We start from the raw sequence: 21,978 nt of genomic DNA, 5'->3' as shown, positions 1-21,978 counted from the left end.
TAAAATTATTCTATTGTATTATTAGTAGTAGTATTATTATTCTTAAAATTATTCTATTGTATTATTATTAGTATTATATTGTATTGCATATATCCCAGTTCCAAGCAGATACACCAGTGGGATTGTAGGAAGGGGCCTAGAAGGGGCCCAACACCTCAACTTGACCTCTCCCATGCGCCCGACCTACTTTCTTCATTAATTCATTCATTCATTCCTTGCCTCCCACTTCCGCCTGGAGAAGTGGGAGGTCTTCTTCTGAATGTGCACAGATGACGTTGTCATCAGCATACTGGAGTTCTATATATTTTACTATATTGTACTATACCACTATACTAATAATAATAATAAAACTTTATTTATATACCAATATTACTCTCCCACTTCCACCTGGAGAAGTGGGAGGTCTTCTTCTGAATGCGCACAAGCGATGTTGTCATCAGCATACTGGAGTTCTATATATATTACTATATTGTACCATACCACTATACTACTACTACTAATAATAATAATCATAATAAAACTTTATCTATATACCAATATTACTATTATTAGTAATATTACATGTAACATGAAATATAAAATTATTCTATTGTATTATTATTAGTATTATTATATGGTATTGTATAGTTCAAAGCAGATATACCAGTGGGGATTGCAGGAAGGGGCCTGAATGCGCACAAGTGACGTTGTCATCAGCATACTAGAGTTCTATATATTACTATATTGTACTATACCACTATACTGTAATATTATTAGTAATATTATATGTAATATGAAATATAAAATTATTCTATTGTATTATTATTAGTATTATTATATGGTATTGTATAGTTCAAAGCAGATATACCAGTGGGGATTGCAGGAAGGGGCCTGAATGCGCACAAGCGACGTTGTCATCAGCATAGTGGAGTTCTATATATTACTATATTGTACTATACCACTATACTGTAATATTATTAGTAATATTATATGTAATATGAAATATAAAATTATTCTATTGTATTATTAGTAGTATTATTATTAAAATTATTCTATTGTATTATGATTATTATATGGTAATGTATATATCCCAGTTCCAAGCAGATATACCAGTGGGGATTGTAGGAAGGGGCCTCGAAGGGGCCCAACCCCTCAACTTGACCTCTCCCATGCGCCCGACCTACTTTCTTCATTCATTCATTCATTCATTCCAGCCTGGCCTCCCACTTCCGCCTGGAGACACTCGAAGCCCCGCCCCCTTTCGGCGGAGGCCCCGCCCCCTCTCGCGAACAATACCGCTCTCGGCCGCCGCGGCCTGTCAGCGCCGACTCACTCCCTCAGTCCCGCCTCAGGTGCGCCGGCGTCGAGCTGCCTTCCCCGCTGCCTGACGGAGGGAAGAGGAAGGGGAGGAGGAAGAGGAAGAGGAAGAGGAAGCAGAGCAGGCACACATTTCCCCTCAGAGGCGGACAGAGAGAGAGAGGAAGGCAAGGCGGGCGTCGAGAAGGAAGCCCTCAGGTAAGGAAGGAAGGAAGGGGGGGAATGAGTTGGTTTCGCCCTCCGGCTCCGCTTGGACTCGCCCTCCCTCAGAGCCCCCCCCCCTGTTTTGGAGAAGGACTTGGTCTCGCCCGCGTTGCCTCGCGCGCCTGCCTGCCTGCCTTGGGCGCCCCTCCCCCCCTCTCCCCCGGTTTGAGGGGAAAATAACCGTCGCTCTCCAGGAAGGAAGGAAGGAAGGAAGGAAGGAAGGAAGGAGGGAGAGGCCTGGCGCTGGGGAGCCTCCTCGGCCTCAGAATTAAGGGAGTCCATGGGCACAGCAGGGCATTCATCATAGTCCTCCTCCTCATCATAGTCATAATAATAATGGAGGGAATGAAGGGACACTCATCATATTAGGAATAATAATAATAATAATAATAATAATAATAATAATACAGGGTGTTAATGGGCACCATAGCAGCTGTGGTCACATAATAATAAGAGTAATAATAATAATAGGAATTAAGAGACTAATAATATTAGTAATAATAATACTGGGTGTTAATGGGCACCAAAGCAGCTGTGGTCACGTAATAATAATAATAGTAAATAATAATAATAATAGGAATTAGTGGGCACCATAGCAGCAGGGATCACGTAATAATAATAGTAATAGTGATAATAATAGGAATTAATGGGCACCATAGCAGCAGGGATCACATAATAATAGTAATAGAAATAATAATAATAATAATAGGAATTAGTGGGCGCCATAGCAGCAGGGATCACATAATAATAGTAATAATAATAATAATAGGAATTAATGGGCACCATAGCAGCAGGGATCCCATAATAATAGTAATAGAAATAATAATGATGATAATAATAATAATAATAATAATAATAGGAATTAATGGGCACCATAGCAGCTGGGATCACATAATAATAATAGTAATAATAATAATAATAGGAATTAGTGGGCGCCATAGCAGCTGGGGTCACATAATACTAATAATAATAATGATAATAATAGGAATTAGTGGGCACCATAGCAGCTGGGATCACATAATAATAGTAATAGAAATAATAATAATAATAATAATAGGAATTAGTGGGCACCATAGTAACTGGGATCACATAATAATAGTAATAATAATAATAATAGGAATTAATGGGCACCATAGCAGCAGGGATCACATAATAATAGTAATAGAAATAATGATGATAATAATAATAATAGGAATTAATGGGCACCATAGCAGCTGGGATCACATAATAATAATAGTAATAATAATAATAATAGGAATTAGTGGGCGCCATAGCAGCTGTGGTCACATAATACTAATAATAATAATGATAATAATAGGAATTAGTGGGCACCATAGCAGCTGGGATCACATAATAATAGTAATAGAAATAATAATAATAGGAATTAGTGGGCACCATAGTAACTGGGATCACATAATAATAGTAATAATAATAATAATAATAATAGGAATTAATGGGCACCATAGCAGCAGGGATCACATAATAATAGTAATAGAAATAATGATAATAATAATAATAATAGGAATTAATGGGCACCATAGCAGCAGGGATCACATAATAATAGTAATAGAAATAATGATGGATGATAATAATAATAATAATAATAATAATAGGAATTAATGGGCACCATAGCAGCTGGGATCACATAATAATAATAGTAATAATAATAATAATAGGAATTAGTGGGTGCCATAGCAGCTGTGGTCACATAATACTAATAATAATAATGATAATAATAGGAATTAGTGGGCACCATAGCAGCTGGGATCACATAATAATAGTAATAGAAATAATAATAATAATAGGAATTAGTGGGCACCATAGCAGCAGGGATCACATAATTATAATAGTAATAATAATAATAATAATAATAGGAATTAATGGGCACCATAGCAGCTGGGATCACACAATAATAATAGTAATAGTAATAATAATAATAATAATAGGAATTAATGGGCACCATAGCAGCTGTGGTCACATAATAATAATAGTAATAATAGGAATTAGTGGTCATAATCGCACCTGTGATCATATAATAATGATAGGAATTATAATAATTATATAGGGAGTTAATGGTCATAATAGCAGCTGTGGTCGCATAATAATAGCAATTGTAATAATAATAATAGGAATTAATGCACACCATAGCAGCTGGGATCACATAATAGTAATAGTAATAATAGGAATTAATGGGTACCATAGCAGCTAGGATCACATAATAATAATAATAATAATAATAATAATAATAGTAGTAATAGGAATTAATGGGCACCTTAACAGCAGTGGTCACAGAATAGTAATGTAATAATAATGTAGGGAATAAATAGACATAATAACAACTGGGATCACATAATAATAATAATAATAATATAATGTAGGGAATTAATGGTCATCATGGCAGTCTAATGATAATAGTAATTGTAATAATAATACGCGGAGTTAATGGTCACCATGGTAGCTGAGACCAAATAACAATAGTAATAATAATATAGGGATGCAGTGGTCACAATAGCAGCTGGGATTACATAATAATAGTAATAGAAACAATAGGAATAATAGCAATTAATGGGCACCATAACAGCTGTGGTCACATAATAATAGTAATAGTAATGTAGGGCACAATAGGAATTAATGGGCACAATAGCAGCTGTGTTCACATAATAATAATAGCAACAACAATAATAGGAATCAATGGGCACAATAGCAGCTGTTATCACATAATAACAGCAATAGTAATAATAATATAGGGATGTAATGGTCACAATAGGAGCTGTAGTCACATAATAATAGAAATAGGGAGTTAATGGGCACAATAGCAATTGTGGTCACATAATAATAGGAATAGTAATAATAATATAGGGAGTTAATGGTCATAATAGCAGCTGTGGTCACATAATAGTAATAGTAATAACAATAATAATAATAATAATAATAATAATAATAGGAATTAATGGGCACAATAGCAGCTGTGATAACATAATGTAAATAATAGCAACAGTATAGGGAATTAACGGTCATAATAGTGATCACATAGTAATATAGGGAATTAATGGTCATAGTAGCAACTGGTCATATAATAATTATATATGCTATTCATAATAAATTTATTTTAAACATAATAAATTTATTTTAATGCTTATTGTTGTTATTATTAGATTATAGCCACCATTATTTCCACTAGTTCCTTATTAAATCTAAGGCATACATCAAACATTAACCGATTCCACCCGATCTCCTAAATCTCTCATGGGGCCTATGTGAATACAGTCAAACCTAGACAACTATTAAATATTGTTATTGTTAGGTAGTAAGCTTGAGGGCAATTTAGTGAAGTGTAAACCACTCTGAGAGAGCATTTGTGACAGAAGAGTGGGGCATTAATATTATTGAGTAAATAATAATAATACAAATGTACCATCATTATAGTTACTATTGTATTATTAGTAATAATAATAATAATAATAATAATAATATGTTTGTATTGCCTAGCTTAAGGCGGGGTACAACATTGTTAAAATACATCCATAAACGCACTTGAAACAAAAGTTAAAACACAGTAAACATTTAAATATTAAATGTTACTATTTAATAGATAATGATAATTATTATTTACCACCACCAGTATCCCTGATCCAAAATGCTCAGGACCAGAAATATTTCGTGTGCTGGAATCCTTGCATATACATCATGAGGGATATTGAAGAAGAGACCCAAATCTAATCACTAAATGTATTTATTTATGCCTTGTATATACACACATTAGACTCATAGCCTGAAGGTATTTTCATACAGTATGAGCATCTCTGATCCAAAATGCTTGGGCATAGGATTATTCTGGATTTTTGGAATTTCTGCATATAAATCTTGGAGTAGGGAGGCAAATCTATATGTGAAATTCATTTATATACACACACTGTAGACATGTATATTTATACAGGTAGAGCATCCTAGAGCATCCCTTATCTGAAATGATCCAAAATTGTTTATGCTATGAGTCTGTGTATATAAGGTGTCTAAAACATAAATGAATGTTGTGTTTAGACTTGGCTCCCACCCCCAAGGTATGTACGTATAGATGCAAGTACAGGTAGAGCATCCCTCATCTGGAATTTTGAAATAATCCAAAATCCTGTCACCTTTGCTTTCTGATGGTTGTTTCAGGCGCAACATTATTAAGACATCATGTGCCTACAGTTACCTCCAGGCTATGCTTACAAGGAGTATATGAAACATAAATAAATTTCATGTTTAGACTTGAGTCTCATCTCCAAGATATTATATTATGGAGGCATATGCAACTACAAGTTGAGCATTTTCTTGCCTGGGGTTCTTAAATGCTCCAAAATTGCCCAGATTAAGGGTTCAGATATTGCCTCCTTTGCTTTCTGGTGATTCATTGCAAATATTTTTGAACACTGTATTTAATTTGGTCCAGATCCATCATTGTTTGAGTCCACAGTGCTCTCTGGATGTAGGTGAACTACAACTCCCAAACTCAAGGTCAATGCCCACCAAACCCATATTTTCTGTTGGTATTAGGAGTTCTATATGCCAAGTTTGGTTCAATTCCATTGCTGGTGGAGTTCAGAGTTCTCTTTGATTGTAGGTGAACTATAAACCCCAGAAACTACAACTACAACTCCCAAATAACAAAATCAATCCCCCGCCAGTATTCGAATTGGGGCATATTGGGTATTTGTGCCAAATTTGGTCCAATGGATGAAAATACATCCTGCATATAAGATATTTACATGATGATTCATAACAGGAGCAGAATTACAGTTCTGAAGTACAAAAAAAATAATAATGTTATGGTTGGGGGGTCACCACAATATGAGGAACTGTATGAAGGGGTCGTGGCATTAGGGAGGTTGGGAACCACTGACCCAGAGCTTCGGAGAGCTTCTGTTCAACCATTTCAAAGCTCCCTGCTTTGAGCGGTGATGGCATCATCGTCAGCATAAATGAATTAAGGGGTCATGGCATTAGGAAGGTTGAGAAACACTGACCTAGAGCATTTTTAGTGGTGTAATGTATTGTTGTGCTGCATATTTACATTGGTTTTGTATTTTATGTTATTTTATTTTCTGAATTTCTGTTGTGTTTTTGTGTTATATTGTGTTTTCTGTATTGATGGGTGTGGCCTCATGTAAGCGGCCCCGAGTCCCCTTTGGGGAGATGGTGGAGGGGTATAAAGTTTATTTTTATTCAGTTCTTGTGGGTTTTTTCGGGCTATATGGCCATGTTCTAGAGGCATTTCTCTTGACGTTTCACCTGCATCTATGGCAAGCATCCTCAGAGGTGAGGTCTCCTCAGAGGATGCTTGCCATAGATGCAGGCGAAACGTCAGGAGAAATGCCTCTAGAACATGGCCATATAGCCCGAAAAAACCCACAAGAACTGAGTGATTCCAGCCATGAAAGCCTTCGACAATACATTTATTATTATTATTATTATTATTATTATATTTTTCTGTTCAATCATTTCAAAGCTCCCTGCTTGAGTGGTGATGGCATGATCGTCAGCATAGATGAATTAAGGGGTCATGGCATTAGGAAGATTGTAAAACACTGGCATAGTTAAAGCAGTAGTGTTATACTGGTGTAGTATCAAAATCTGATTGAATACAAAGGAAAAGATCTGTCTTCATCCTATGCAGTAAAGCTCCCTGAAACCCTCCAGCTGTAATTCCTGCTGTACAATGAAGTTTGTGCGGGTTGATTGTGGTGCGCATTGTGCAATCGCTGCTAAGTTGCTCTGCAAGATTTGTCTGGCAAACGTTCTGCAGAACATCGGCACCGCTGAACAAGTCGGTCTGAGAAGCATTTGACATAATTAATGCTAATCCTGCATAAATCAAGTTTGTCTAGTGATTAATGGCAGGCTGCTGCACAAAGCTTCCCAGTCACGCATATGACTCTTCATCCCGGAATCAGTTTCGCTTTCTCTTTTTGTGTCTTTTTGTGAAACCCAGGATAACAAAGTTAAGTGAGCGTTTCAGTTTAATACCTTGAGCTTCTGTTTCAGAGTTGCGTTACACGTTAACTACTTTGTAAGGGAAGGAAACTGCACCCTGCTGAGTACATTTCCTTTCCTCTTGGAAAAAAATATATCGGTGAATCTAACAGCGTAGTGCAATAATGTTTTGACATATGAGTCTGCAGTTTAAGGTGTCAGTGTCTGCATTCATGGACTGATGTGAAGTTTACAAGGTTAGTTTGGAACTTGAGACACCCAACGTCTGTTTTCCACTGAGCCATGAAACCCAGGGCATAATTTATCTGTCTGTCTAGCATATATATATATACATACAGCATATATATATATATATATATATATATATACAAGCATATATATATATATATACATACAGCCTGACCACAGGATTATTATGGAGGTGTACGAGTGGTGTATATTCTGCCTTGAGCTCCTTAAAGGAATACATAGGAAATATACCCTGGAGAGTAGGATGCAGGACAATGGCTTCAAACTACAGGAAAGGAGGTTCCATCTGAACATTAACCCTCTTCCAACCCTAATCCTAGCCTTACCTGGCTAATATCGGGTCCCCATTCCCGCACACCGAACACACACAGACGCTTCATGGACATTAGGAAGAACTTCCTGACTGTGAGAGCTGTTCAGCAGTGTAACTCTCTGCCCCGGAGTTTGGTGGAGGCTCCTTCTTTGGAGGCTTTTAAACATTGGCTTGATGGCCATCTGTCAGAGGTGCTTTGAATGCAATTTTCCTGCTTCTTGGCAGAATGGGGTTGGACTGGATGGCCCATGAGGTCTCTTCCAACCCTAATCCTAGCCTTACCTGGCAAATATCGGGTCCCCATTCCCGCACACCAAACACACACAGACCTTTCATGGACATCAGGAAGAACTTCCTGACTGTGAGAGCTGTTCAGCAGTGTAACTCTGCCCCGGAGTGTGGTAGAGGCTCGTTCTTTGGAGGCTTTTAAACATTGGCTTGATGGCCATCTGTCAGGGGTGCTTTGAATGCAATTTTCCTGCTTCTTGGCAGAATGGGGTTGGACTGGATGACTCATGAGGTCTCTTCCAACAGTATGATTCTAAATGTGGTATCACTTTTCTTGTCTTCCTTCTTGATCCCTCGTAGCTCGAGAATGATGGTCTTCCAGGATCAGTGTCTAGGCGGTGGGTCCATTAAGACTAGGGTTGTGGAGCCCTAATCTTGATCTGCATGTTCTCCTGCAGTGAGGACATCTGTTTCCAGACGGAAGGCGGTCCCGGTCAAAGTTGGCTTGACATGTCTTCCTCTTGGCACGTTTCTCCCTTTCACCCTCCATTTGTTCCTCTTCAAATTCTGCAGCACTGCTGGTCACAGCTGACCTCCAGTTAGAGTGCTCAAGGGCCAGGACTTCCCAGTTCCCGGTGTCTATGCCACAGTTTTTGAGGTTGGCTTTAAGCCCATCTTTAAACCTCTTTTCCTGTCCACCAACATTCTGTTTTCTGTTCTTGAGTTCAGAGTAGAGTAACTGCTTCGGGAGATGGTGATTGGGCATTCGGACAACATGTCTGATCCAGCGGAATTGATAGAAGAGGACCATCGCTTCAGTGCTGGTGGTCTTTGCTTCTTCCAGCATGCTGACATTTGTCCGAATGCCCGTTGCTTAAGTCGCACTGACCGACCGTCTGCGCAGGGTTCCATACTTTGCACTTTAACAACACAACCATTCAATGCTAAGGCTTCCCGCCAAAATGGAACTGTAGAGGAGAGTCTACTGAACAAGCCAGTACCTGCCGCATACCAGTACTGCCATCTGTTGAGGAGCGATGAGGGTGGAGGCATTACTTTTCATTCAACTCTCGTAATTTCAGTTGACTTCCAACCAAATACTCAGATGGTTGTTTCCATCTAAGATTCCCAAATGATTCCGTTGGGTTTTACACAAGGCCTCTACAGTTCTTCCCAAGGAAAAAAACAACATAAAATAAGCTACAGTCATCTATACCTTAAAAAATTTCCTGATCGTGAGCTATGCATTTCTATGGCTTCTTTCACGGAAAGATTCTGAAATACACGCAGGTCTTTCATGAAGTCGAAATGTAGAATTCCCCAAAGTAATTTGGTTTGACCACAGTCAATGTGAAGTCGAGATGAATTAAGTTCATTCTGCTCTAACTTAAACATACAAGTGTAACACTGTATGGAAGGGGACATGGGGTACAATACTACATAACATTGTATTTGTGCACCCAAATGTATTTTTAGCCAGGACAACAACCCTTGTGGTACTGAACGCATGACCATGCTTGCTATTCTGAAAACAACTATCGCCGTGGAAGCAAACCAAAATCCAATGTACGGTAGTCCAGTTGTCTAACAATAGACTGTTTATTCAAGCATAAGACACAGCAGAATTGTAGGTACTGGGATGTATAGTTCACCTGCAATCTAAGAGCACGCTGAACTCCACCAGCAATGGACCTGGAACTAACTTGGCACACAGAACCAACAAAAAATGCTGGAGATCTTAAAAGGCTTAATAATAATAATAATAATAATAATATAGTCATAAATAAAGACACACATTGAAGTATCAGAAAGTGGTACAGGACTGAACAGTGGTTAAGTGCTTACGATGACAAAGGGAAGGAACGCTCCCTGGAACTGCAAATATTTTGGTAATTTTATCTCCTTTTCCAAAAAGGTTAGGAACCAGGGCACTGTCAAAATATGAGAACCGTTGAAAAGTGGAATCTTGTCCAGATCTGTAGATTTCTGGCGAAATAATTACTTCACAAACCAAGTTGGAAGGCATGTATTAGGAACGCGACAAAGTTCCAACTGACAGTTGATTGCCCTTACGCCGCCTATCCTCCACCAATGCTTGACCTGGAACTGATTTGGCACACAGAAGCCCATGACCAACAAAACATACTAGAGATCTTTGGAGGGATGTATAGGAGTTGTAGTTCACCTACCTCCAGAGCGCACAATGAACCCGAACAATGATGGATCTGGACCAAACTTGGCATGTGATGGTCACTCCTTGTGTTGTGAGACATTTTGTTGCCAAATTTGGTGTGGTTTCTTTCATTGGTTCTTTTGTTTTTAAGGTACTGGTATAGTATTGTACTGGTATAGTACAATATAGTAATATTTAATACTGATATTGTACTATGCTAGTAATATAATATATTGTATGTATATGTATCTTGTAAGTTGCTCTGGGTGAGAAGGGCGGCATATAAATGTCATGATAAATAAATAATACATTGGATATAGGAGTTTTTGGGGAAGTTCTTGTCCTTTTGTTGGCAGCTTGTCCCAATAGTCAGAAGTTCCATTGGAGATACGTTAGTGACTTCAGGCAACAGTAGGCCATTTACGCATATGCCACAAATGAGGGCCTGGCATTACTCCGTGAGTCCATAGCTGAGCTACCTCTGGAATTTGGTGCTAACTGCTTGGAACCATTATGGTTCGCCCCGAATTGTATAATGAGATCGAAAAGGCCTTGGGGTTAGTGGTTCAGCTGTTGTTCAGCTGTCTTGCTTAAGCATTGCTGCTTGCTTTTGGGACCTTAGTCATCTGCAGATGCCCAGTGACCCCCTCCTCAAATATCCTTTTACAGAGGACTCGGGATCTTGTTTCTTGGGAATCCCATGTGTAGTTGAACATTTCAGATTTCTGGTTGAAATGGCAGTCCTTCCGAGTCCTTGGATCAAGGTCACGGGCTTGACTTGTGGTTCTGAATGTGTTTGCTGGAGCTTGGCCTACTAGCGAGCTAGAGAAGCTGGAAGAAAGCTGGGACAAGTTAGTCTCTAATAGGATCCTGGTCCTTTCAATGTAATCAAAGCACGGCTTACAAAACTGGGGCCATCCCAACATAGTCACAAACTGATCATTCACTCTATTGCTAGGATGCAGTGAGTTTTCTGGGCTGTTCAGCCATGTTCCAGAAGCATTCTCTCCTGATGTTTCGCCCATATCTCTGGTGACCTCACAACCTCTGAAGATTCCTGCCGTAGATGTGGGTGAAACGTCAGGAGAGAATGCTACTGAAACATGGCCATTCAGCCCCGGAAAACTCACAACAGCCCAGTGATTCCAGCCATGAAAGGCTTCGACAACACATAATGTATATACTCGAGTTTAAGCCTAGTTTTTTGGCTGAGAAAGCCCCCCTCGGCTCATACTCAGGTCAAGGTTATTTATTATTTTACTTTATTATTATTATTATTATTATTATTATTTGACACAAAAACACAGAACGTTGCAGCAAACGAGGATTTCATATCACAAAATCACAAGTCGAACATTTCCCAAGCATCTAGGAATGTGTGATGTATGTGTGTGTGTGTGTGTGTGTGTGTGTGTGCACAGCTCTTGGAACAATTAAGCCCTCCACCACAACAAGGTGGCACCCATCGGGGGTTATTATTATTATTATTATTATTATTATTATTATTATTACATTTATTACTTTACTCTATTTATTTATTTATCATTTTACTCTAATATTATTATTACTACTACATTTATTATTGTCATTACATTTATTATTTTACTGTATTATTATTGGAAGGATATGTAAGCACATTTACATTGAAGAAGGTTAGAGTCATGGTTTAATCAGAATTTGACAATTTTATGTAAATATTCAAAAACCTTGGACCTACAGATGCCTCAATTAATGTAATTGTATTGGTATCTATGTTTATTTTAAAATTGATCAATAGCTGCTGCATTTCCCACCCTCGGCTTATACTTGAGTCAATCCTTTTCCCCAGATTTTTTGGGGTAAAATTAGGTGCCTTGGCTTATATTCAGGCCGGCTTATATTCGATTGTATATGGTATGTTTGGTTGCTTGACAGAATTATTCTCAAGCTGCCTGTTACACGTTGAGGCAATAAAGAGAACAGGAAATATTTACTGAAAATTGCGTTCAGATTTTAAAATAGCCTTTTCCTTTTTGCAATTGTTTTCTAAAGAGTGGCTGCTCAGCGTACTGACTTAGCTCTTCCGAGGGTGTTTCATTGTCAAAGGAGATTTGCAGGAATCTCAGCTGCAGGGTCCCTTTCTGATGGAGACGTTCCCGGGATTAGTTTGGCATCCCTTCCAGATGCTTTGTGGGATAGCAGAAATAAGCTGACACTCAGGATTACCAGCCTGTGCCTCCTGATTCAGGCAGACGTGTGCAGGTTGCTTGGACCAGTCATTTTTGAACCGAGGACTCGGAGTTGCCTTGGGAAGTTTATTGGAGTGGGTTTCTGTGTTCTTGGATCATTATTAGCAGATATGAGGGTTGAATTAAAAGCAATGCCTCCACCTTCGTAACTCCTCAACCGATGGCAGTACTGGTATGCGGCAGGTACTGTCTTGTTCAGTAGACTCTCCTCTACAGTTCAATTGTGGCAGGAAGCCTTAGCATTGATCGGACTTTCGTAACTCCTCAACCGATGGTAGTACTGGTATGCGGCAGGTACTGGCTTGTTCAGTAGACTCTCCTCTACAGTTCAATTGTGGCGGGAAGCCTTAGCATTGAATGAACCTTCGTAATACCTCAACCGATGGCAGTACTGGTATGCAGCAGGTATTGTCTTGTTCAGTAGACTCTCCTCTACAGTTCCATTGTGTCAGGAAGCCTTAGCATTGATTGGACCTTCATAACTCCTCAACCGATGGTAGTACTGATATGCGGCAGGTACTGGCTTGTTCAGTACACTCTCCTCTAATCTTCCATTTTGACGGGAAGCCTTAGCATTGAATGAACCTTCGTAATACCTCAACCGATGGCAGTACTGGTATGCGGCAGGTACTGGCTTGTTCAGTAGACGCTCCTCTACTGTTCCATTGTGGCGGGAAGCCTTAGCATTGAACAGACCTTTGTAACTCCTCAACAGATGTCAGTACTGGTATGTGGCAGGTACTAGTTTGTTCAGTAGACTCTCCTCTACTGTTCCATTATGGTGGGAAGCCTTAGCATTGAATGGACCTTCATAATTCCTCAACCGATGGCAGTACTGGTATGCGGCAGGTACTGGCTTGCTCAGTAGACTCTCCTCAACAGTTCCAATTTGGTGGAAAGCCTTAGCATTGAACGGTTGTGTTGTTAAAGTGCAAAGTATGAAACCCTGCAGAGACGGTCGGTCAGTGCGACTTAAGCAACAGGCAGTCATTGAATTCTTGACAGCAGAAGGTGTCACCCCAAATGGGATTCATCAAAGATCTCTTCGATCATCAGGAGAGGCCCTGCTCTCACTCCCACCCCCTTCGCAGGCGCGATTGGTGGGGACGAGGGAGACTGCCTTCTCTTTGGTGCCCCCCTTCCCCGCCAACTCTGGAACTCACTCCCTAAAGATATCAGACGGGCCCCCACGTTGGCAGTCTAGGAGGAGCTTGAAAACGTGACTGTTCCAGTGTCCCCTGAATAAAGGAAATAATACTCAGTCTGACCAATATCCTTCTATATGTCCTCTGAAGCACTTTATCTATCCGTTGGATTGATCTCCCTATATCACTCTAAAACCCCCATGTTTAGACATATCCTACTCTGTACATGCCCAGTGTTCTAAAATTTTAATCTATTATATCTGGCCCTGCCATAGTGCCTTAAATCTCTTGTGTGTTATTGCTTATATGTTTAGTTATATTTTTATATTGTTTTATTGGCTTGTTTTGCTTTGTTGATGTACTGTTGTATTAGTATTTGATGGGCTTGGCCTCATGTAAGCCGCCCCGAGTCCCTTTGGAGAGATAATGGTGGGGTATAAATAAAGTTTTATTATTTATTATTATTATTATCAGAGAATGCATGCTGTTTATGGTGATTGTGTTGATGTGAGTACTGTGCGTTGTTGGGCGAGTAAGTTTAAAGATGTTGAAGTGGGAACATCTGACTTGCGTGACAAACAAAGAGTTGGACGTCCTGTGACAGCAACCACCGAGTTTCACGAATAAAAGGTTACCAGATTGATTCAGGATGATTGTTGTATCACTTGGAGAGAAATTTCAAGCATAATCGACATTTCACAAGAACGTCTGGGTAACATTTCTGCTTTGCTTAGCTATCGGAAGATCTGCGCACAATGGGTACCCAGGATGCTGATGCCTGAAATGAAAGCGCACAGACTTGAAACTTTGGAGACTGCATCTCACCACCGTACACCATCCTCCATACAGTCCAGACGTAGCAGCGTCTGACTTCCATCTATTCCTGTTAATGAAAGAAGATGTGCGGGGACATTGTTATGCTTTTGATGAAGACGTTGAGAAAACTGTGAGACGCTGGTAGCGGAAACAGAGTGTCCAAAGAATTGGACGTCCTGTGACAACAACCACCGAGTTTCACAAGCAAAAGGTTGACAGATTGATTCAGGACGATCATCATATCACTCAGAGAGAAATTTCAAGCATAATCGGCATTTCACAAGACCATGTAGGTCACTATTACTTTGCTTGGCTATCAGTAGATCTGTGCACGATGGGTACCTAGGATGAGAAAACTGAGACGCTGGTTGCGGAAACAGTGTCGACTTCTTTTGTAACGGCTTCAGAAAACTTGTTCATTGTTGGCAGAAATGTATCCAATTGTCTGGTGGAAAAGTGAATAGTGGTAGTTAAAGAGCACATTCTAAGGATTATTTCCGCCTTTGATTTATTAAAATACTCCCATCCAAACCCAAGTAACGTAGGTGGAGGCATTACTTTTCATTCAACCCTCGTACTTACTTACTTACTTAGGCAATCCCTCATTGCCTAAGTATGATGGCAGGTGACTGTGAACCAATCCCAACCAACCTTCATCTATACTTAAGAAACTATGTCTTTTTCCTTGAGAATTCTGAGGAGGGCCTTTCTTAGACAGCAGTCTGAGAGAGCGGTGTCTCCCTTTGGCCACCTGTCTTTGTTGACAGATCTCTTTTCTTCTATCCAACTCAGGGGAGTTAGACTGCTCGACATCCCCAATTAACATATTCCTCTCAAATTCTGACCTTGGTTCTCTTGGGAAAGCTAGTTCAGACCGGTCAGCCTCTGGATCTGTCTCTAACTGAACATCCAATGAGGATTCTGGGATTGTCATGCTGAATCACAGCACTAGCTATGGAAATGGAAAGGGGGGTTTGTTAGGGCTGTCTTTAGGCCTAGAACGTAGTGTTCCTCCTGTTTACCTTTGTTGTTCCACACAGGGGCATTGACTTCCTTTTGATTCCCTCCCTGTTCCTAGTGACAGTAGTTTTGCTCTTGTATAAAACTTGAATTTGTCATCTCAAGCACAAGCCTCATTGAAACGGTTGCACAAATGTGTTGTGCGAAGAACAGATAGATCATGTCTTCACTTAGACAGCCCTTGAATGCATCCAAAGTATTTGAAGTCCCTTGATCTGCTGTTGTACGCCGTGTGGGGCTTCCTTAGATGTAGAATGCCTTATAGATACTGCTTCCCCAATAAATAAATATCGGCTGCATGTTAAAACCGGTCCTTTCTTTCCTCAGGGTGACGGCTTATGGTGTTTCCAAGCTGAGATCATCACAATTGAATACTCGGTGAGCTTTCTTTCATTCCGCAGAGCCAGGTGAGTTGCATATTTATTTAATTTAATTTACAGTATCTATATTCCATTCCTCTTACCCAAAGGGTGCTTAGAGCAGATCACACAACACATATACGGCAAACATTTGTTGAAAAATGCAACCTCTCAAGCCTCTATGTAATGTTTGTCTAGACCAGGGGTCCTCAAACTAAGGCCCGCGGGCCGGATACGGCCCTCCAAGATCATTTACCCGGCCCTCGCTCAGGGTCCACCTAAGTCTGGAATGACTTGAAAGCAAACAACAACAACAACAACCCTATCTCATCAGCCAAAAGCAGGCCCACACTTCCCATTGAAATACTAATAAGTTTATATTTGTTGAAATTGTTCTTCATTTTAATTGTTGTATGCTGATAATGTAATATAATATAATATTATATATTGTATATACATATAATATTGATAATATTATAATGTAATACAATATAATACTACTATTGATAATATTATAATGTAATACAATATAATACTACTACTACTAATATTATAATTATATATTTATATTACATGTAATATTGCATATAATATTACAGTATAATGGTATAGTACAGTATAGTAATATATACCGTATATACTTGAGTATAAGCTGACCCGAATATAAGCCGAGGCACCTAATTTTACTACAAAAAACTGGGAAAATGTATTGACTCGAGTATAAGCCAAGGATGGGAAATGCAGTAGCTACTGGTAAATTTCAAAATAAAAATAGATACCAATAACATTATATTAATTTAAGCATCGTTAGGTTAAATGTTTTTGAATATTGAGTTTTATTTTATTTTAACTGTTTTGTATTGATTGTTTGTTATTGCCTTTGTTTATTGATGTGTTGTGGGCTTGGCCTCATGTAAGCCGCACCGAGTCCCTTGGGGAGACGGTAGCGGGGTACAAATAAAGTTTATTATTATTATTATTATTATTATTATTTACATAAAACTGTAATTCCAGATAAGACTGTCCAACTCTGATTAAACCATTATTCTAACCTTCTTCAAAGTGAATATGCTTACATGTCCTCCAATAATAATAATAAATAGAGTAAAATAATAATAATAATAATAACGTAAAATAATGGAATGTAATAATAACACTAATAATAGAGTAAAATAATAAATGTAATAATAACAATACAGTAAAATAATAAATGTAACAATAACAATAATAAATAGAGTAAAATAAATGTAACAATAACAACAATAAAATAATAAATGCAACAATAATAATAATAACAACAAAGTAAAATAATAAATAACATTGACTCGAGTATAAGCCGGGGGAGACTTTTTCAGCCTAAAAAAAGGACTGAAAAACTAGGCTTATACTCGAGTATATACAGTAATTCTCTCTCTCTCTCTCTCTCTCTCTCTCTCTCTATATATATATATATATAAATACTTCGGGGTGAGAAGGGCGGCATATAAATGCCATAAATAATATAATATAATATAAAATAATATATTGGACATACATATAATGATACTATTATAATGTAATGCAATATAATACCACTAATAATAATGCAATATTATAATTATATAATTTTTATTACATATCATATTACAGTATAATGGTATAGTGCAGTATATTAATCTATAATACTAATATTGTGCTATGGTAATATAATATACTGCTCTGCGTCCCCTTCAGAGTGAGAAGTATGGCATATAATTGTCGTAAATAAGTAAATAAATAAATATTAGGAGCAGGCAATAGAAAGTTTGCCTGTCCCTGTTCTATCTTGTTCTGGGCATGCTCCCCTTCGTCCCTGAATGGCTGGGTGTGACTTCGAAACACGTTGACTCCCGCCTCCCTGTCTGTGTGTTTGCAGGAGCCACCCTTCATGCTTTTCCCAAGCTCTGGATTACGTCTTTGATTCCTTCTCCCGTTCTCACAGCCTGAGGCGACTAGGCAAACAGGTAAGACCGGCCATACAGCCCGGAAAACTCACAGCAACCCACTGTAATACTGTTTGGAATAGTAACAACAAAAGCTCCCATTTGACTAATGCTTTCCCAGGAAAAAAGTGACAGTGGTTGCTTCTGAATCATAGAGGAGGGTTGAATGAAAAGTAATGCCTCCACCTTCGTTACTTGGGTTTGGATGGGAATATTTTAATAAATCAAACGCAGAAATAATCCTTGGAATGTGCTCTTTAACTACCACTATTCACTTTCCCACATAATCACTGGACAATTGGATACATTTCTGCCAACAATGAACAAGTTTTCTGAAGCTGTCACGGAAGAAGTCGACACTCTGTTTCCGCAACCAGCGTCTCACAGTTCTCTCATCCTGAGTACCCATCATGCACAGATCTCTCAATATCTTCATTAGAAGCATAATGATGTCCCCACAGATTTTCTTTCATTATCGGGAAAAGATGAAAGTCGGATGGTGCTAAATTTGGACTGTGTGGTGGATGCCATATGGTAGTGAGATCCAGTCTCTGAAGTTACAAGTCTGTGCGTTTTCATTTCAGGCATCAGCATCCTGGGTACCCATCAGATCTTCCGATAGCCAAGCAAAGCAAAAATGTGGCCCTCACATTCTTGTGAAATGCCGAGTATGCTTGAAATTTCTCTCTGAGTGATACGACAAGTGTCCTGAATCAACCTGTTAACCTTTTGCTCATGAAACTCAGTGGTTGCTGTCACAGGACGTCCAACTCTTTGTTTGTCACGCAAGTCGGGAACACCTCAACATCTTTAAACTTACTAGCCCAATGACGTACAATACTTGTATCAACACAATCACCATAAACAACTTGCATTCTCTGATTAATCTGCTTTGGGGTGAAACCTTCTCCTGTCAAGAATTTAATGACTGTACATTGCTTAAGTCAATCCCTCTCCAACCCAGAAATACAACTTAATGGTTTAACATTAGAAAATGTTCACTATTTCCGCTCCCTTGGCAGCCACCTCTCCACAAAAATCAACATTGACACCGAAATGCAACACCGCTTGAGCTCTGTGAGTGCAGCTTTTTCCCGAATGAAGCAGAGAGTGTTTGAGGACCAGGACATCTGTAGGGATACCAAGGTGCTTGTTTATAAAGCTATTGTCCTAACCCTGCTATACGCCTGTGAGATGTGGACTCTGTACAGATGTCACATGCAACTCCTGGAGCATTCCATCAGTGCTGCCTCCAAAAAATCCTGCAAATCTCGGGAAGACAAGCGGACAAATGTCAGCATGCTGGAAGAAGCAAAGACCACCAGCACTGAAGCGATGGTCCTCCGTCATCAACTCTGCTGGACCAGCCACAGTGTCCGAATGCCCGGCCACCGTCTCCCAAAGCAGTTGCTCTACTCCGAACTCAAGAATGGAAAACAGAATGTTGGTGGGCAGGAAAAGAGATTGAAAGATGGGCTCAAAGCCAACCTTAAAAACTCTGGCATAGACACTGAGAACTGGAAAGCCCTGGCCCTTGAGCGCTCCAGTTGGAGGTCAACCGTGACCAGCAGTGCTGTAGAATTTGAAGAGGCACGAATGGAGGGCGAAAGAGAGAAACGTGCCAAGAGGAAGGCGCACTGGGACCGCCTTCCGCCTGGAAACCAATGCCCTCACTGCGGGAGAAGATGCAGATCAAGAATAGGGCTCCACAGTCACCTACGGACCCACTGCCAGGACACTACACTTGGAGGACCATCATCCTCGGACTACGAGGGATCATCTAAGTAAGTCACATTGACCAACCGTCTGCACAGGGTTCCATACTTCGCACATTGACAACACAACCGTTCAATGCTAAAGCTTCCCGCCAAAATTGAACTGTTGAGGAGAGTCTACTGAACAAACCAGTACCTGGCACATACCAGTACTATCATCTGTTGAGAAGTTACAAAGGTCCGTTCAATGCTAAGGCTTCCCGCCAAAATGGAACAGTAGAGGAGAGTCTACTGAACAAGCCAGTACCTGCCGCATACCAGTACTGCCATCTGTTGAGGAGTTACAAAGGTCTGTTCAATGCTAAGGCTTCCCGTCAAAATGGAACTGTAGAGGAGAGTCTACTGAACAAGCCAGTACCTGCCATCTTTGGGGAGTTACGAAGGTAGAGGCATTACTTTCCATTCAACCCTTGTACTACCGATATCCACACTGGTGTGTAGTACTTTGAGATGTCCTCCTGACAGCATTGCCTTCCCTAAGGACGCACACTGTGCCATTTCTTCCCTACGGAAAATGAAGTTGTCAGTTTGACTAGATTGCCGTTCAAGCTCAACCTTCCCAGGAGCCAAAACATGACATTTCAGTGCAGAGCTGAACCACCTACTATCCATCAAGTCAGTTCTTCTCAACAATGGTTTTAACTGTTGGTATCTCTTTGTTTTGTGTTTGTGCGTCAAATCTTTAGACGTCTCAGGAACTGGAACGAAGGGAATGAACCGTGAGGGCGTCCCCGGGAAGAGTCCGGAGGAGATGTATATACAACAGAAAGTCAGAGTCCTGCTTATGCTTAGGAAGATGGGGTCCAATGTAAGTATGGCAGGCAACCAGGCTGACATTTTGATAATCTATTTAGATTTATACTTTCATCATATATTTATATTTTAAATGTACTAAATGTACCAAATTCATATGAAACTGTGACTTTTATTTCCTGTGCTGGTCTATGACCGAAATAAAATATTATTATTAGTAATAATTACTATTTATTTATTTACTAGCCGTCCCCTGCCACGCCTTGTTGGGCCCACTCTGGTGGTCATGGGAGTTCTGTGTGGGAAGTTTGGCCCAATTCTATCGTTGGTGGGGTTCAGAATGCTTTCTGATTGTAGGTGAACTATAAATCCCAGTAACTACAACTCCCAAATGTCAAGATTCTATTTCCCCTAAACTCCACCACTGTTCACATTTGGGTATATTGAGTATTCATGTAGAGTTTGGTCCAGATCCATCATTGTTTGAGTCCACAGTGATCTCTGGATGTAGGTGAACTATAACTCCAAAACCAAAGGACACTGCCCACCAAAGCCTTCCAGTATTTTCTGTTGGTCATGGGAGAACTGTGTGCCAAGTTTGGTTCAATTCCATCGTTGGCGGGGTTCAGAATGTTCTTTGATTGTAGGTGAAATATAAATCCCAGCAACTACAACTCCCAAATGACAAAATCAATTTTTGAGTGAAGGACATACATTGGGTTGTTCGGTGTCTTGGGTCCAAATTTGATGTCTATTCGTCCAGTGGTTTTTGAGTTCTGTTAATCCCACAAACAAACATTACACGAAGACTCAATATGCCCAAATGTGAACAGTGGTGGAGTTTGGTGAAAATAGAATCTTGACATTTGGGAGTTGTAGTTGCTGGGATTTATAGTTCACTTACAATCACAGAGCATTCTGAACCCCACCAACGATGGAATTGAACCAAACTTGGCACACAGTTCTCCCATGGCCAACAGAAAACTCTAGAAGGGTTTGGTGGGTAGTGTCCTTTGGTTTTGGTGTTGTAGTTCACCTACATCCAGAGATCACTGTGGACTCACACAATGATGGATCTGGACTAAACTCTACACAAATACTCACTATGTCCAAATGTGAACACTGGTAGAGCTTGAGGAAAATAGAATCTTGACATTGGGGAGTAGTAGTTGCTGGGATTTATAGTTCACCTACAATCACAGAGCATTCTGAACCCCACCAACGATAGAATTGGGCCAAACCTCCCACACAGAACCCCCATGTGGGCCACAGCAACACATGGCAGGGAACGGCTAGTGTAATATAAAATACATAATTATAATATCATATTATTATTATTTGTATTATATTGTATTACATTATTAATTACTATATTTATATACCGTATTTCTCACCCATTGGGGTGGGGTCAAGTCGGTTTACAACATACTAATGGCAAAAATTCAATGCCAACATACATGTAAAAAGAAAAATCATAATTAA

The 21,978-nt window shown here is 39.6% G+C and overlaps 1 protein-coding gene across 2 annotated transcripts in view; it reads left to right on the top strand.

Moving 5' to 3' along the window:
• Positions 1–1,263: 1,263 nt before the first annotated feature.
• CTNNBIP1 (catenin beta interacting protein 1) overlaps positions 1,264–21,978 on the top strand; it is a 40,725-nt gene continuing 20,010 nt past the window's right edge. The window contains exons 1-4 of one of the 2 annotated variants that reach the window (XM_067473021.1): positions 1,267–1,494; positions 15,976–16,055; positions 17,902–17,989; positions 20,430–20,551. In XM_067473021.1, the coding sequence (XP_067329122.1) occupies positions 20,456–20,551 (96 nt within the window). In that variant the 5' untranslated portion in view covers positions 1,267–1,494; positions 15,976–16,055; positions 17,902–17,989; positions 20,430–20,455. Of the gene's footprint in view, positions 1,495–15,975; positions 16,056–17,901; positions 17,990–20,429; positions 20,552–21,978 lie in introns of both variants that reach the window. The other variant, XM_067473022.1, reaches the window with a different exon arrangement.

The sequence above is a fragment of the Anolis sagrei genome, chromosome 13, assembly GCF_037176765.1.
Source record: "Anolis sagrei isolate rAnoSag1 chromosome 13, rAnoSag1.mat, whole genome shotgun sequence".
Lineage (NCBI taxonomy): Eukaryota > Metazoa > Chordata > Lepidosauria > Squamata > Dactyloidae > Anolis > Anolis sagrei.
The sequence above is the reverse complement of the archived record's forward strand: the minus strand, read 5'-3'. Positions and strand labels throughout refer to the sequence as shown.